The sequence below is a fragment of the Monodon monoceros genome, unplaced genomic scaffold (assembly GCF_005190385.1).
Source record: "Monodon monoceros isolate NGI ecotype Baffin Bay Population unplaced genomic scaffold, NGI_Narwhal_1 Super_Scaffold_1, whole genome shotgun sequence".
NCBI lineage: Eukaryota > Metazoa > Chordata > Mammalia > Artiodactyla > Monodontidae > Monodon > Monodon monoceros.
Window position 1 is genome coordinate 61641343 of NW_021703765.1, and position 18657 is coordinate 61659999.

Below are 18657 nucleotides of genomic sequence, written 5' to 3' on the forward strand. Positions count from 1 at the left end.
TCGGATCTCCTCCTCCTCCTCACAACACCGTTCCCATTTCACCTGGACAGACATGTTGTGAGCACTGCCACTTCTAGAAGATGAGCTTTGTCCTCAGCCATCCTTGGCGCTGGACTCAAAGAAAGCGCCCCCATGGCCTGGGTCTGCCTGGACCCGCCCCCCCAGCCTCAGCCCCGCAGGTGGCCAAGCCCCCATGACACCAGGCCCCCCTCGGCTACTCCTCTGCAGACACCCCGGCTCCTCTCCCCCTCCCTCCCATCTCCACCTGCTCTGCAGTCACGGTCAGCCCTGGACACCCTGGTTCTGACTGAACACAGTGAACTGGGCCAGCCGAGATGCCATCTACAGTGCCAACCAGAATGGCTGCACTGCTGCTAAGGCCGGGGCTCACGATTAAAATGGGAAACGTAGGGTTATCAGACTCCTGTGTCCACTAACAGGAGGATCATTTGAATCGTCTAAAGGATTGGGACAACAGCAAAGCGTGTTCACCTCTCCAGGGAAAGCAAATGCAATACCAGTGCTTCAAACACCCCTCAGAAACTCCCAGTTCAGGTGGGATCCGCTCATTTGCCTGAAGAACGTTTGGGGCAGTTTTCCTCTCAGATGAACAGAAAATAGTTTGCTTAGCAGACACTGTCATGCTGCCTCACAACAAAACTTAAAAGAAATAAAAAAACATTTAGGAAGATTTACCGCTTGCTTGGAGGTACTACGCTAAGCACTTGAAGTATCTGTATATAACCTTCACCGTGCTCAAGGTGAGTGTGCCGGCTCCACGGTGCAGCTGTGGGTCCGAGGCCCAGAGCCGAGCTCCTGCTGTCTCACCGTGGACACTGCTGGTGTCTTTTCTCGTAAACAAGCCACTGCACAATGCCCAACAGTGACAGGAACCAAATGTCCAACAGTCCCTCCCGTGGTCATGATTTCTTGGTCTGAAAAGAGGCGGCCAGTGACACCTGCCCAGCAGCGGGGTCGCTGAAGTTCAGGGAGATGAGAGGAGATGCGTGTGGCAACGCCTTCTCCCCCTACGGCCAAAGGTCTGAAGACCACTCTGGACAGACTAGGACTCCAGTGCCTCCAGAGCACCAGCTGACGGTACTACCGCCATGTACTACGAGCAAAGTCAAACCAGAAGACACACTTGCTTGGGAAATGTAATAAAGGACCAGATGACTCCATATCTTCATGTATGAAATTCCAGTTAAACTAGACATGCACAGTACTATGTTATTTTGGTAACACGGACACAATTTAATGATTCTAATTTTTTTGTAGTTTTTGTTTTTTTACAAGTTAGGTGCCATAAACAGTCAAATAATCCATCTTTTAAAAAGTACGTTTACAACATCAAAAGAATTAAGATGAAATATAAACCTTTCTACTTACAATTTTTATACAGATTAACCAAATCACAAATACCACAAATAAATGTTAAGTTGTAACAATATAATGAATAAACATTCAGATTCTTAATAAAATCTTCCTTTAACATTTGTTTTTAACTTACCATTATACTAAATAATCTATGCAGAGTTTTGGGGTACAATACCAAGAAGGCACCAACAGTACAAAGCAGGTAACAAAGCAGTTTCAGATCTTGAGTGCTCTACACGGATAAACAGCACAGAAAAGGCCACGAGCTTCAGGGAAGCTGGTGCAAGCCTACAGCATCCCTCTGGATTTCCCGTCTCTGACCCACGATGCCAAGCTGGCTGCAGTGAGGGAGACGGCGCTTCCTCTGCTGGGACACGCCTCTCATCTGTACTAGGAGGATCATATTTCAAACACCAGCACGACAATTTTAAAGCACAAATGCTTTAAAACATAAGCAAAAGGACTGCTCAGATTTTCAAAACCACTACATTTACAAAAATATTTCCCTTAAACTTGGGATTGCTCCAAAACATTGATTTACAAATATAAAAGTATTATGGAAGGACCCAAAGCATGTGTGCATATGTATGTGTATTAACATACTATTACCATACTATAGAAAAATTACCAATTTAAAATCTGTATTAACACGTAAGCAAATAAAGGTCAGTCTCCTCTGAATGGTCTGCGCATGACTGGTACTCGGCTAGTCGTAGGCAGTACACCTGTCTGCCTCAGGGACAGCCACTGACTACTGTGGCCCCGCCACACCAGTCGCTGTGCATGCAGTAGCAGGAGTCACGTGAACACACCGCACACCAACGCAGTGATCTTCTACCCTCATGTCCACGGTCTGCGTGTCTCTCTACCAGCTTTGAAGGCTGTGTCTGCACAGTCGTCCTGAGTTCTCTCAAGTCCATCCTGCTGGCTTGCTAGGTATTTTGTTTCATACTAAGTGAAAGGACTGGAATGTTTCGACAGGAATTTTTTGCTTACATTTTAGACACCAAAAAAGCCATCAGTCTGAAACTTATCTGCGTGGAGCAGTAATGGAGGCATTCGGGATCACCAGCATGAATTTAGATGACCTAACCTGTACATTTTTAGAGATGAAATATCCAAATGATGAGTCTTTCACACCTAACAGCTAGTACTTTTCACAGGTACCTTGGTTAAGACAATTCCTGACCTGTTAAACCAAGTTTAGCATGATTAGTAAAAAGCACACAACCTGTGGCTACAGGGACTCTAGGATGCAGTTAGTGGTTTCATGCCCATCTGACTCCATGGTACCAGTGAGGGGGAGGGAGAAAGGGCCTAGAGTCCCCAGGGATTAGTAACCAAGGCTATGGCTTTCTTTCTAGTTAGAGGACTGCAGGTTAACCTCATAATACTGCTAACATTCCATTTAAAAAGTACAAAGAAACAAGAGCAATAAAACTATCAATGCTCCTTTAAAAATATATCAAGGAACAGTCAAATCTCTGTATCTTTTCAATGCTGTGTGGACCTTCACAAGGCAGCTCTGTGCATGGAGGTGAAAATCACGTATCTCAGGGCAAAAACCTAGACGTAGTTTTGATTTCTGAGGATGAGTCAGCCACCTGCTCTGGCCCGTGAGGTGTGAGCACCAGCACGCTGGGCTGGGGGGTGGGGGGGGGGGTGGAGCCCTTTCCAGCACTCAACTGGGACACAGGCCGGCCCTCTTTAGAAAGAATCAGAGAATCCAACCTGAGACATTTGGGCTGCTTCATCAGAGCCTGACAGAACACTGTAGACCTATGATCTGAAGGAATGAACATGTCAGAATTGATTCTCTGCTGTGTGGAAGGAAAAAAGAACCCTCCAGAAATGCTTTCTAAATCACCTGACATAAAGCAAAGTGTTCGGGCAGTGCCTGGTGGGAAGGGGAGGCCTGCAAGCCTTTCTGTTCTAAAGCACAGACTGAGCCTGACTGTCCATTTGGACCCACTAATCCAGAGGAAATCAACACCGAATCTTAACATGAATATGAAGATAGAAGATGTACATTTATTTCCATGAATTACAAGTGCATTGCTGTTCATATTAGCAGGCAGTCTTTATATAACCCATTCTCCATTGCTGTCAAAAATCAAACAAGAAAAAAAGGACAGCTGAGAAATGAAAAGCTAAAAATAGAATTATTTTTCCTAAGTGATCTGCTGGATAGCATTTTCCGTGGAACACAACTCAGAGGTAACAATAGATTTTTTGTTTCAATCATAGGCATGTGGCACTTGGACAGTCATCTCCGCACAGAAAGCTGTAACAGTCATGCGAGGGTACAGTAATTACTGAACAAGGCAGATTTCTCACCACAGAGAGCAGTGGGGGAGTCAAGAGGAGGCACCGCACGGGGACAGAACACCGAGTCCACACCACAGGGTGCGGTGGCGGGAACAAACACTAGAGGGCTCAGGAGGGCAGGGGCTAAGGCTCCTCGCACGCAGGACCTAGTGCTAGCTGCTCCTGACGGCCTGAGCTCGGTGACATCAGAGACGTGAGCGAGCACTTGACGAAAGAACAGTGCTCCAGTCGTGAGCTCACGGAGGCTTTATTACAAACTGTTATATCGTAGGTTGAAAATGAACTTGAGATGCTGACATGCTGTAGGAGGAAAAGGAAGTGTACACTTTCTCATTGAAAGACGCAGTGTTCCTCTCCGCTAGACCCTCAGGCATCGAGTGTGGCTACAGCGCCCGTGGCACCTGTGCCCACTGGGCGTGGAGCTCAGCCCCACACCACCTGGGCAGCCTGCATGACCTCGCGCACCTCTCACCAAATCCCGAGAGAAGCCGCCACTTTACGTCTTTTTGCATAAGTCTTGCAAACAACCAGAACTGTATATAACACATTTTGGCAAGTGTTGTGCCCCTGTAAATGGTACAGGTGGAACTGCCCGATGCAGGATTTCTTCCTTTTATTTAGAAAAAGGACTGAATTTTCTAAAAGCTGGGCAAGCAGTACATATACCTTACATCTGCTAGAGATTAACATGACACAAGGAGAGGTGCTGACGAGCACCCACAGGGTCCAGGGGCGGGAGCACGAGCTGCAGGGGCCCCGGCAGGGTGGGAGAGGAGTGCAAAGAGGGGCCGTCACTGCCTTAAAGTGCCCGAGGAGCGGCCGCCCTCCCGGAAGGTGAGACGCAGTGACCGACGGTGAGGGCGGGGTCAGCAGGGCATCAGGAGGGAGGACTAGGGAGGGTGGAACCACTGCATCTTTCAAACCAGAAAGCGATTAGTGACTAAAGCAAGGTGAGCAGTAGGTGCCCTGAAGTACGTACTGCCACAGGTCACCGGAGGGCGACACACACAGGGGTGCCAAGAACAGTTCTCTGGACTGAAGGAATTCTTTGAAAGCATAAAAGCCACAACTACCAGAAACTGCCCCTCCGAATGGCTCAAAGGAGTCAGGTGGACACGCCGAGACAGGCTGGAGACGGGCCCGGGGTCAGGAGCTGGGAGGAAGAACAGCGATGCCTGCGCGTGGCCCGTCCTCGGAGCCCGTGTCCTGTTGGGAAACAGACAGACCGACTGTGAGCTAAGGGTGAACCACGTGGGAAAAGCAGCAGCAGCAGTGCTAGGAAAACGGAAGAGTGAAAAAGCAAAGGAAAAACACACCTGCAGAAAAGGTCATCTCCCTCAGAACCACGTGGCACGAGTTACACCCGAGGCTCCTCAAGGGTGGGCTTGCCTCCACGCCCCCATCCCCGGGCACCTTTTCTCTCAGATGTTTCACAGAGGATGTTTCCAGAATACTCAGGGGGAGACACGCACGCTCGCTCACAGCCAGGCCAGCGTCAGTATTCCCCAGATGCCATTTATTAACCAACGGTCCAAACCAGAGTCTGAGAATCTTTGTAAACACATGTGTGAAGTGGAAAACGCTTCTGCCTGCTATTCTCAGCACGTCTCTCTCTCTCTGGATGAGCAGGTAGGTCAGAATCAACCACACAGGAGGCAGAAAGTGTTTTTTTTTTTTAATGCTCAAGTTTTCTGTGACTAAGCACAACAAGCACAACCAAGTGCTGGTAGGAAGCGTGAAGCTGGTGGGCCTGGACCCTGGAAGTGCAGGAGGGGACCCAATGGCTGCTGTCCCGCCAGGCCCCCCTGGCCCTGCAGATGTCCGAGAATCCCTCAGGAGGCCCCTGAGGTCCCCCATCACTCCCCTAACATCTCTATTTTACTTGAGGAAATTATATTCTGGGTTAAATCCACTCCACCTGTTTCCAGACTAGCAGTTCTCGGCTGTGAGCACAGACAGCTGAGGGTGGGGCGTGGGTGGACGTGGGAATTCCCTCCACCCCGAGGACCATCCTGGGGAGGAGAAGTGCACGTTCTCTGTCTCACGACGAAGCCGCGTGGAGACAGCGTGAGGGTAATCGAGTGTGTCAGGATGTGAGCAAAGCAGACCTTCCTTCCCCTGGAGATGTGGCCTGTTAAACGCCCACCAGCAGGTGTCACCTGGCTCACAGGCACTGCCAGGTGGATAGTCCTTGTCTGCTGCTCAGGGAGACGAGCTCGGGGACAAGACGTGACCTCCTCCTAGAGGCGTGCCACCATGAACTGCAGCCACACCTAGCAGCTGGCAGAAAACTAAAACTGCCCTAAATGCTTTTATCTTTAATGAAACCAAAGGGAAACAAGAGATTAATGGCCCTAGTAATCAGTCCCCCACCACCCCCCGAGAAAGTCCAGCGACAGGCTGGAGAAGGAGGAAGAAAGGCAGGCACCACCTCCTCTTCCCCAGCTTCTCAGGGAAGCAGGTAAGGAGATGGTCTGTAAGGATGAGGCTGAGACCCAAGGCTGGAGGAATCGGAGACTTGTCACAATGTATTAACCACTTATACCTTTTTACCTTTCCAGTGAAAACATTTCTAAAATAGAGCCCCTTAAACAAAATATAATGAACATACTTTGACCCTTTACAATCACTCAGAGCCGCCACTAAGAACATCAGCGAGCAGGGGACACCTAGGGTCTCCTCTGGAGCGGTCCCTGCTGTCCCCTCCAGCAAAGCCCCCACAGCTGTATGAGCACGTTTCCCCGGCGGCCCCGTGTGTCACAGCACCAACACCTCCAGGCTCTTCTCTCTGCAGTTCTGCCCTCGCTGCAGACTGGGAACTCACACCCACGGTCCCTCCACCTCCCTGGGGAGCAAATCTAGGTGAAAAAAGATTTCTGAGTCTAAAGAACCTGGACTCTCTGCCTACTTTTGCCACCGATGTATAATCTTCAGCAAAATGCTTAAACACACTCCTTCAGTTTCGTCAATCGTAGACCTGGGCTGTGTGCTGACTTCAGAAAACGCTGCTGTGATCATCAAAAGGCAATGTCTGTGAAAGAACCTGGCCCAGAGCTTAACAACGCGCCCAACCCACCCTCCTCTGCACTCACTCTTCTATCCTAGATGACTAAATTATTAAGTCAGTCTAGATGTTGGAAATTTCCTTTGAAATGCACAGAAAAAAACAAGATGGGTTGATGGGCAGATGGAGGAATGCATGGACAGATACGTGAGAAGGCAAAGAAATTATAATAAAACGTTAATCATAGGATCGGGGTGGTGGGAATATGGGTGTCTACCGTAAAACCCTCAACTTCTCAGAATAGGTAAAAATTGTCATTTAAAAAACGTTTGGGAAAAAATCAGGCTACAAGCACATTCTGTGCCTTCTGTGTGCCTGGAGGAAGTGAACTAAACACAGAGCAACCCCCCTGCCACCGCCTCCACTGGTGACAGGCCCCAACCCTGGATACTCAGAGCTGGGATGGGCCCCGGGTGGGCTTGGTCCCCGTGTGCTAATGGCCTCCAGTAGGCATCCAGTCAGCAGCCTTGTCCTGCGGCCCAGGACCCTGGTCACTGTCATGCTCCCCTGTGCCTGCTGCCTGACCAGCCACCCCACAAGTCCCTGCTGAGGTCCCACCACCCAGACTGCCCAGTGTCAGATGCCCTGACACTTCAGGACTTAAGACCACCTGTGAGGAGAGGCGAACCCCTCCCCACCAGCGGGGCGCCCCCTCCCGGCGCTCTGCATCTTTGGGGCCGAACCCTCCCCTGGTGCAGCACCACAATGCTGGGCCTGACTCCCCGGGTCCTGCCATCAGGCTGCTAGAAAGCAAAGCCTGGGTCTTACCCATCCATTCCCTCCTACCCAGCACTAAGAAGTACGTGACAGGGATTAAATGAACAATGACAAACTGATAGCTCCATCACCCCCAGATGTTCTACACCAAAGATGTGCATGACGGTCTGTGTCTTTCTCCCCTCTCAGGCCACGTGCTCCTCGGGGGCCACGTTCAGTCCTGTCTGTTCTGCTCACTGGGGTGAGCACACAGCATGTATGCCCTGAAACCAGAAGGCAGGGAAATCAGGGGCCATGAACACACAGGAAAGCAACCCATGGAAGGGACCGTGCAGAAAGTTGCTCAGCTCGACCTTCCAGGCCAGGGGTCAGTGGCCTAATTTGTAAAGAGCCAGCCAAAAGCTTATTCACCCAACGCAGCCAGGCTGACCTGGCACGGACACGGGGACGGAAGGGCAGGCCCCTGGCAGAGACAATCCCCCCACCGTGAATGCAGGCAGAGAGGCCAGGAAGGGGTGAAAATGGCTGGGTCCCAGGGGCCGCTTTCCTTCTGTCGGTGAATGACCGCACAGTGCCTTGTGTGCAACAAATTCTTCAAGAGACTGTCCCGATGTGAGGTGTGGACGGATGAACGCTTCCAACCCCACTGGACTGGCCTCCCTGTCCCCTGCGGCATCTCCCCTTCCTGCTCAGACACTTCCTGAAGGTTGGCTGCTGGGGGCACATGTGCTCGGGCTTGGAGTCTGGCCTCCAGTGTGTCCCAGCAAGGGCCTGCCAGTCCCCCTCCCTTGCTTGGTTAGGGAATCGGGGTCTTTCAGGCTCTGCTCCCCTCACTCCCCTGCAGTCACTGCTTCTCCCGACCACACCCCAGTCTGAGCCCCAGGTCTGGAAGCTCCTCTCCCACTCTCTCCTCTGCCCTGGTCCAGCCCTGGTGGCTCTGTGAGTAGGTGAGCTGATCGCATCTGCTTGTAGCCCCCCTTCTGCCCTTCTCTATCCCCTGATCTGAGCTCTGGGGCTGGGACCCTGCCTTAGCACCGCTGCCTGTCCTTGGCAGCTGCTTCTGGTGGGACTGCCAGTGGCAGGCACTGAGAGGAAAAGCCTTCCTTCTTCTGCCTCTAGTGACACATGGCTCTTCGGGAGGGGTGGTCCTGGGTTTCAGAGGTACTGGAGGGTGGTGGTGACTCAGGCCCCTGAGGTCCCTGGGTCAGTGGCAGTCGGGCTCCTGACCCTCCTCAGCAATGGTGATGCTCTAACAGCTGCAGTTCTGGCAGGGGCCCGGCACCCTCCGGGCCTGCTGACCAGACAGATGCTGGCTCACATCGCTTCCCCTCAGCCCCTGCAGACCCCCGTCTGCAGGAAGCCCCACCGCCCCGCTCTTGCTCTCCAGCCCTTCCACAGCCTCCTGACTGATCACACACCCTCTGTGTGAAATACCTCAAGCAGCTTCTGATCTCAAGCCCGGATGCTGCCCAACACAGGCAACCTCAGACCAACCCTCAGCCTGACCCCAATATGTGAAAATAAATAAAAAGGCCCAGGCAGGAGAGAATGGACTTAAGATCCAGCTGAGAATCCCCAATGCCCACCGCTGCAGAATCCCCCACTTCGTAACCCTGCCTGGAGCCCCCTCGGTCACCTGTCTGCAGACCCCACTGCCAGGCCATCCAGCTGTCCCGGGCTGGTCTGTCCAAAGCATTTCCCCAGCAGATGCCTCAACCCTTGGTCATAATTCTTTATCTCACTGCTCATTTCTACAGAGTTCTAACACAACAAGCCCCACTCTCTCTCCTGTTCCGTATATTCTCGAAAATTGAGATCTGTGTTTCCTCTTTTTGAACACTTTTTACCTGTCTCCTCTGCTAGGATTTACTATATGGTTAAAGCTCCAGGTACCTGAGAAATTTAAGATCTGTATCCTGGCTGGAATCTAGCAGTCTCTTCAAAAATGAGTTCTTTGAGCTTTTCCTTGGGCAAGTCATCCAATTCCATGTCAAACTTGAATGGTGCTTCGGCGATGGGCTTGAAAAGAAAATAGAACGTTTAGACAAAAGTGGTTGCGGCTGAGGCAGTCATTCACTGCTCCACAGAAAGACCATAGCTCAGGCTTTGGAACTGAGATGGCAGGACTGGCACCTGTGATGAGCAGCCCTGTGCTGCACCCCAGTCACGGAAGTGCACCTCCCGAGAGCCCTGAACCAGTGAGAGGGAGCGTCCCCACATGATTCTCCAATGTCTTCAGGCACTGCATGCACATGGCAGCCACAGGAATCTGCTGTGATGGGAGGGCTGCTGCTGGTGGTAGTATGTGTACACAATCAAGACCCTCAATACTTGAATAGATGCATTTGATTACACACATTACGGTATCTTTATATGAAGAAGTAATATGGAGCCATTAAAGAGTGAAGCCGCAAGGAAGGTGAAAATCATGGCAAATGCCCATATTTGTGTTAAACAGAATGAACTCTATTTTTAAAATTTAGATATAGAAATATAAGACTGAGAAGGAAACACTCCAAAATTTTAATAATGATAACCGCATAACAAGACTACAAAGTGATCTTTCTTGTATTTTCTGCAAGTTTTTGCTTTTCTTTAGTATACTTTCTCTATAAATAACCAGAAATCTAATACTGTCTATTCATATCAAAAAACCTCCATGCATACTCATGACAAAAGATGTAATTAGTCAGTTAATATTTTGATTTGTAAGCACCCCCCTCCAAACGAATGCAATGTTACAGAACCTGATGACAATACAGCTGTTACCAGGCACCCCAGACCTTATCCATGTCACCCTCACACATGTATTAAGGGGGAGGAAACGTGCACCCCAAACTCTGCGCTAGGCCCTGGCCTCCTGAAAGGGGGAAAAGAGAAAAACAAGCAGCTCCCCTCCCTGAAGGAGGGCTCGACGTACGGGACCCTACACATGCCACCCTTCTAATCCGCCTGGCCCCCTTTGGGTGTGGGGTACCACCCCAGCCTGAAAGTAGGACGTGGGGCTTAGGAAACCGCCAGCTCACAGGGCAGTAAGAGCCCCAGGTCCCATGTTTTCAGCTGCTCCTCTGTTATGTACCACGGAGGTTGCGTCAACTGTTTCCGGGAAAGGCTGTGGAAGGGGAAGCTGACTGATACATGTTTGATTTCCTCTTTCTCTTTTTCATGTAACTGATTTTCACTTTTGTAGTTAGTTCTTCCTTTCCTCTTCCATTTACCCTTTAACACATTCCTCTTGGTTCTCCCTTTTTAAAAAACAGGAGTGTGAAGGCTTACTATCTATGCATTTGAACCTCAACTAGAAAGATCCACATTTCTGGTTCCTACTGCACTTTCCTTCACTATCCTCCAGAGAACAAAGTTAAAAGTGAGTCCACAGAGGAAACAAAGAGCCAAGGAACGGGGACTTTTGGACAGAAGATGCCCGACATGCAGCACCTTCACCTGGATGCCCAGTGTGCACTGGAGACTCGCACACGCACCTCTGCGACCAGCATTCCTCATCACGACAGGCTCTCGTGTCTCTAGGGAGGCACACAGGGAGGCAGACACGAAGCCACCAAGCTCTCTGGTGGGACTGTCTTGGCTGACCTGTCCTCTCCTCCCCTCCACCCTCAGGGTGGGCCCTGCAGTTCCATGTCTCTTCCTGCCACAGGCCATGACCAGTCCTGGGATCCCTTCCCTGCCTGTGCTCCCCTCCCCTTCCATTTCCCCGGCCCCACCCGTTGCAGGGGACCTAGAGGAAGGGGTTTCAGGCTGTGGGGACAGCACTAGTCTCAGGCACATGATGGCAGGGCCACTCAGCCGGGCGGGGTGCAGGCTCTCACCTCGTCACTTGGGTCGTAGTACTGCTCCAGGTACGGGTGGGCCAGAGCCTGTTCCACCTCAATCCTCTTATGAGGGTTGAACGTCAACATCTTGTCCAGTAAATCCAGAGCTACAAAGAGAAAGGTTTTGAAGAGGTGAGAAGCCAAAGAAACAGTCAATGAAATACTCTCTCGTCTTCCTGTTTTAAGTCCACTGACCCACAAGACAACCGAGCTAAAGGAGCCCCCACCACCCAGGGGTGCGCCTGTTCCATCTCCGAGCTTGAGTCTGAGCACCTGTTAGTAGAGACCCAGACTCAGGAAGGTGATATGCTCAGCAAAGGCTCCACATAGTGGCCAGGATTCAAGCCCAAGTCTGCCCCCAAAACCTGGCCTTGTCCTAAATCACGGCTCTGCTCGCAGGGTCAAAAGCAGAGGTTTTATGTATGTACTGCTCTTAAGTCAACTCCAAAGTCACTTCTGCAATGGTCACTGCCTCCCATGTGGTTTCAGCCTCCTCCTTCCAGGTCCTGGCTGAGAGGCTTGTGTAAAGCACAGGCCCCCTGGCCTGCTCTGCAGCCTGGCGTCTTTCTCCAAGGCCCCAAGCTACAAGTATTCTCTCGACCTGGCCGGCAGTTCAGCCCTGACCACCTCTTTCATGTCGACAATGCAGCAAGGCAGCAAGTGCAGGGCCAACAGGAACAAGCCGGAGGCGGTGGCCAATGAGCAGCCTGCCCTGGGGCCTCTGCAGAGTATCTGGGCACCACCTCAGGCCACGAGGACAGCCAAGGGGCATGGCTGACAGTGGCTGGGACCAGGGTTAAGGGTCATGTGACAAGATACTTCCTGTATTTAGTGTCAGAAGTAGGTTTCAATGAGGGAGGATACATGCTAGAAAAGACATCACTGTTCTGGTAAAGAGGTAACAAAGAGGGCTTCTTTTAAAACTATCCCCTTTTATTTAACAATTCTCAGACCAGTGGTGCTCACAGCCCTGAGACACCCCTGAGAAATCCAAGGGCTCCAAGAAATAAATCTAAAAACTACTAGGTAGGGCTTCCGTGGCGGCGCAGTGGTTGAGAGTCCGCCTGCCGATGCAGGGGACACAGGTTCGTGCCCCGCTCTGGGAAGATCCCACATGCCGCGGAGCGGCTGGGCCCGTGAGCCATGGCCACTGAGCCTGCGCGTCCGGAGCCTGTGCTCCGCAACGGGAGAAGCCGCAACAGTGAGAGGCCCGCGTACCGCAAAAAAAACCTACCAGGTAATTATTAAGAACACACATTTTTAGAAAATGTATTGACACTAACAAAAACAAAAGCACTGGCATCTACTTAATGAAGCCTTGTTACTCACGGTGATAGCTTCTTATTAGGTTATCAACCTCATCCATCTGCAAATGAGCACCCGACTCTAAGCTCTAGGATAAAGAACGGTGATGGAAAATCACTGTAGTCACTAGGAAATGTGCTCCCCGATGGAGAGCAGCTGGCGGCTGGCCAGGAAGTCGCCGGGAGAGAGCAGGTGGGTGGGGTGCCCCACTGCCCGAGGTTGGGGCCCCCATGTGCACATCCCTGCACACCACCCCTACTCACCTTCAATCAGGAGATCATCGATGTGGTACACTGTGTGATGGACATGATAAGAAACTGCACACAACAAAGGACTTTTTTCATGTCCATAAAGTGAAGTGTGAAAAACAGTACGTTTTTTTTAAAGCCCACATAATGAATTTCTACAAATAGTACATTTTCAAACTGGTAGATGGGCGAACACACCTGCTGGGCCTCAGAGCCCTACCATACCTAACACAGGTACTAAAACCGACCTCTTTTCCCGCTCCCGCCCCCCTCCCCTCCCCTAGAGCTCACAGACATTTCCCCAAGGACTGCCTTGAGACCAGATAACCTCCATCCTTGTCAGAAGTCGAGGGCCCAGACACAGTCAAGAGTCTAACAGCATTATTTTTAAATTCCAAGTCTTGTTGATATTAAGGAGGGATGCACTCCAAGGCAACTGGATGCTCTGCAGCTGACACACTCCTAAAACAGACCTTTCAGTTCCTTCAAGTTCAATCCTAGGCAACAATTTCAAAAGAAAAGAGCTTTTTAAATTTTTTTTTTGCTACTTGAAAACTGACTGGCTCTCCAGCCTCTTTTGACTGCAGCGCTATTTCTGCACTGCTTGCAGCTACAGGAGGGGAGGGGGGGAGATGGGAAGCAGCTGGCAGGTGCTGCTCCCATAGTCAGAGAGCCCGGCCTCCCTCCTCCCACATGCTCAGCATCCCGCTGGCACCACTCCGACGTATGAATCACGCTGGCTGCGCATAGGATGCAGATTTTATTTGCCCTAAAAGACTGAAGCCCCTTCAAGGCCAGGATGACATCTGACTCTCCCTGGTGGCGGCCATGAGCCCACACCTCCCCTCTAACTCCGGGGGGTATGCAGCAACATGACCCCACCCTTCCAGCTCATCAGTCACTTCTCCTTCCAGGTCCTGGGGCGGGTCACCCGGCTGGCAGCACTGCTTTGGGGCCATCTCACCTACCCAGCAACACTCTGATCCCAGATTAAGGCTGCCATCTGTCACTTCCATCCTCAGCTCGAATTTCTGAGCAGAGGTAGAGAAAAAGGCCACCTGTGCAGACTGTGCCACCACAACAGTGCTTCTCAAACTTTCTGATCTCAGAGCCCTACTCTTGTAAACTACTGAGGATCAATTATTAAAAAGCAGCGAATTCAACTCACAATTCAAACAAATGCACAGCACCATCCTTTGAGGAAACCACTGCACTCAGTACGTGGCAGATGTGTTCTGCGTGCACTTATCCCGCGCTGTCACATGGAGCACTAAAAAGACTGGCACAAAGGACAGGACACAACAAAGCGACTTCTCTGTGCTGCTTCACCAAAGGCACCTCACACGCAGCTGCCCTGGTTTTAGCTGGGAGGCTGGCACTGCCGCCTCGCCCTGCACTGAGCACAGATGGCAGCACAAGGGACAGGGTGTAGGATGCCTCAGTGTCATCATGAAAGGAGTTTTCATCTCACCAACCCCCTGGAAGGATCTTGGGGACCTTAGAGGTCTAAGGAGCACACTACCAAGAACTGCTGAGCCACAAAAACTCAAGATCTTTAATCTTATCATGGTCCCCAAGAGCTCGGGGAAAGCCCTGGTCAGCCCTTCTCTACTCACATGAGTGGATCATGCCCTTCCTGCCCACTGGCCCTCATTCCTCTCAGCACAACTTTCTGAGAAAATCAAGATCCCCAGGGGTGACCTTCCTGGGCATTCCTCCACCAGATCCACATGCATCCTTCTGTTCAAAGAGAAGACCCTCTCCCCACCCAAAGCCGATTCTCCCTGCTGCCCTCACCTGGCCCAGTCCTTTCTGTCTCCATGTTCCCACTCCTCTTATGTGGTCACCCATGACCTGAACTGGAGGCCTCTATGCCATGTGGAGGTGCTGAACTCGGCCACATTCTCACAAGGCATTATCTGTGTCCATCTCCTCTACAGGTTGCGAGAATCCCCATCCCTCCCGCACTGCCCAGGGAAGATTCTTGTCCAGCTCCTTACACATCTCACCCTTCACCTCCTCAGCCTCTTCCAGGATTTCAAATGCCATCTGTTAAAAAACTCCTAAATCTATTGTCAGCTCAGGACTCTCACTCTCTGTATACAGAGACTCTGTAGGTAATGAAATAGAATACAGCTTATCCCACTGAGAACATATATATGTATATGCATTTACAGGAGCAGTAATAAAGTCTGGAGGCTTTTCAAATACCAGGTTATCTGAGAAATGGACACAGACTTCTCACAAGAACGGCATTTTTAAAAATTTCAAAAAATAGGGGAATTCCCTGGCAGTCCAGTGGTTAATACTCCGCTCTTCCACTGCAGGAGATACCAGTTTGACCCCTGGTTGGGGAACTAAAATCCCACATGCTGCATGGCATGGCCAAAAAAACCCCCCAAAAACCAAAAAACGAAAAACAAAAGTGGGACCGAGAGAACAGAATTCCTCATCTTTCTTCACGCGCTGACAGCCGTCTGCTGGCTTTGCGCACCTGCCCTCTAACCACACGGAGCTGCACTTGCCATAGGGGAGCTCTCAGGCTTGCCCGTGGGAGCGGTGACACCAGCTCGGCCACATTCACCAGGTTCTCTTGGCCACAGTGACTGTCAAGGGTGTGGACACAGAGGCAGTGAGTGTCAGCCCCACACTTGGGCTAAAACTATCAGGAAACAGGTCAGCGTGAGCCTGGAGATGCTGGTGGCCATCGTGTCACCATAAGAAAAGAGGCTGGTTAACAAGAAAGATGGAACAGAGGAAGGCAACGCTGAACGACAAAGTCCAGATTGTGGTCAAAGAAGCTACGCCTGGAATCAAAGCCCTGCTGGGCCTGTCGGTTCCGAGAGCCGGTGAAGTCCTTCTTCAGGCCAAGGCCAGTCCCAGTGGGTTCTCATGAAGTGGATGGAGAAGGCCTCAAAGAGCCGACCCTCCAGTCTGTGACGACTCACCCCACGCCCACAGCCCCATCGCTCAGTGGGAACCACTGCTCATCTCTGGACACGTTTTATAGAATTTCCCTGTGTATCTTCTTTCACACAGTTGAGATCATATTATACATAACAAAGGCTGTTATTTCCTCAGTCAACACTGCTCATTAGTATTTTCCCATGCTACGAAAACTTTGTAAAAATCACTTTTAGGGACTTGATATAATATTCCTTTGAGTAGATGTATCAGTTGACTCTGATCCATGAACAATGAACAGTTAGCGCTGAGGTTGTTTCTAACAATTTTTTTAAAAATTTATTTATTTATTCTTGGCTGCGTTGGGTCTTCATTGTTCTGTGTGGGCTTCTCACTGTGGTGGCTTCTCTTGTTGCGGAGCACAGGCTCTAGGCCTGTGGGCTTCAGTAGTTGTGGCTCGCAGGCTCTAGAACATAGGCTCAGTAGTTTTGACGCACAGGCTTAGCTGCTCCGCGGCATGTGGGATCTTCCTGGAGCAGGGCTCGAACTCGTGTCTCCTGCATTGGCAGGCAGATTCTTAACCACTGTGCCACCAGGGAAGCCGTTTCTAACAATTTAACACGGCCCAGACTAAACTCGCAACTGCTAACTCCCGACTGGCTCCTCCCACAGTGACCCTCGGCTCAGTACCTCTTCGTGGAAGTTGTGTGTTCTTGTCCTTTGCTCATGTATTTATCCACTGATGTCTTAGAGTTCTCTCTGCTCTTTAAACACTAATAACATTAACGAGAAGTCTAACATTAAGAACTACTGCTCTTAACCCTAATATTCTTAGCTCTCAACCTTCCCAATTATCCTATGAGGTAGGTAAAACTTGCCCCAATTTTGAGATGAGGAAAATGTGAAAAAGTGAGGTCACAAGTCTGCACTCAGGAGGCCAATCGCAGAGCACAGGACCTAACCACCTTGTGTGTGGCCATCAACAAAACAGGACAGGGATTCTTTAGATGTTATTCAATCTAGAACAAATTATACCTATTTGTCTACACCTGGTCTAATCTAGTTTAAATTTTAAACTTTTAAATCTACTACCTTTCATTTATGTTTGTCTTTTTTTTTTTTAATTAATTTATTTTTGGCTGCATTGGGTCTTTGTTGCCGCACACTGGCTTTCTCTAGTTGTGGCGAGTGTGGGGCTACTCTTCATTGCGGTGCGCAGGCTTCTCCTTGCGGTGGCTTCTCTTGTTGCGCAACACGGGTTCTAGGTGCGTGGGCTTCAGTAGTTGCAGCATGCAGGTTCTAGAGCGCAGCCTCAGTAGTTGTAGCACACAGGCTTAATTGTTCCGCGGCATGTGGGATCTTCCCGGACCAGGGATTGAACCCGCGTCCCCTGCCCTGGCAGGCAGATTCTTATCCACTGCGCCACCTTGGTTTGTTTTTAAAGCTTAGGAAGATATTCTTCCCCCACGCAGAGATCAGAAAAATACTGAATGCTCTAAATATTGCTAGTTTTTAATAGTATGATTTTTTTTAAGTATTTGATCATCAATTGTTTTGGAATTCACTTTGATGTGTGAATAGTGATTTAAATTGGTTTTCTTCCAAACAGCTATTCAACTAGCCCAGTACCATCTGCTGAAGAATAATCATTTCTTCCCCCTCACAGGAGTAATTTTGGAGAGAATCCTAAGCTAGATTCCTTTGAAGAAAAATCTACAATACTACTGGTTCAAGGGACTCAGCAGTCAGAAATTTCCAACAAACATGTGAAAAAATATTCAACCTCACTCTTAATTAAAGAAAAACAAATTAAAATGTCACTTCCCCCCCATTTGGTTGGCAAACCCAAAAGTGCAATACCCAGAATTGCTGGAACAAAAGACATGTGACAGAATTGCCAAGCTGCCTTTCAGAGAGATTCCACGGATTCACACTCCAACAGCTGCCTCTGAGAAGATCCCCTGCCTTGACCACACAGTGGGTTATCAAACTCTGTGATTCTTGCTACTGTGATGAGTGGGAAAAAAATGGAATTACAGACCTTTCAATGTTCATATCTCATATAATAAATAACAATGAGTCCCTTTTCCTATATTTAAGAGACATTTACATTTCCTTTTCTGTGAACTATTTGAGTTCACTTGGGTTTTCCCATAAGATCTTATGGAAAAATGTGAACAAACATTTTGGCCAACCCAATACTATTAACCAGACTTAAAAGCGCCAGTGTTTCAGCTTGAAAGTTTTAATTTCTTGAGATCCCCGAGGTCTTCCATTCATTTCTTCCTGTTATCTTCATGCAAATCTAGACTATTAGCTACCTGCATGCAGGTTCTTAAATCTGTCTTATTGCTCTTCTATGTCCAGGGCCTTAGAACAGACACCCATCTATTTATTAAATGAATACATTTACCAATGCTGTACTAAGAAACTAGAAGCAACCTGGTGGCATATAAATATGGCCCCCATTTCTTTGCAGCTCCTCCCATGAAGGGGTGGATTCATTTCTCCCCCTCTTGAGTCGGGCCTGACCTTGTGATGTGCTCTGACCAACGGACTGTGGCAGAAATGTCCATTTCTGAGACCCGGCCAGGAGAGACCTTGCAGCTCCTGCTCTGGTTCTTTTGGAATGCTGTTGCCAGCATGAGAAACCCAGTCTGGTCCACTGCAGGACGAGAGCCAACGGGGTGCTAGGTGCTGTGAAGCACCCTTAGGCCATGCAGCATGAGGCGAGCCGAGCAGACCCGCCCAGCTGCACCAAGCCCCACCAAGCCCCGTGGGCTTTGGAACAAATATGTGCTGGTCGGGTTTTTTAAATTTTTGGTAATAAGGGTCAATTTTAGTAAGATCCTCTTCTATATCTTATTTCACAATAATCTAGTTT

General features: G+C 49.8%; 1 protein-coding gene across 2 annotated transcripts in view; it reads right to left on the reverse strand.

Moving 5' to 3' along the window:
* Window positions 1-761: 761 nt before the first annotated feature.
* Window positions 762-18657, reverse strand: part of MAPK1 (mitogen-activated protein kinase 1) — a 95371-nt gene continuing 77475 nt past the window's right edge. The window contains exons 7-9 of one of the 2 annotated variants that reach the window (XM_029234034.1): window positions 11314-11423; window positions 9380-9505; window positions 762-7749 (exon numbers count right to left, since the gene is read on the reverse strand). In XM_029234034.1, the coding sequence (XP_029089867.1) occupies window positions 9389-9505; window positions 11314-11423 (227 nt within the window). In that variant the 3' untranslated portion in view covers window positions 762-7749; window positions 9380-9388. The remainder of the gene's footprint in view (window positions 7750-9379; window positions 9506-11313; window positions 11424-18657) is intronic. The other variant, XM_029234028.1, reaches the window with a different exon arrangement.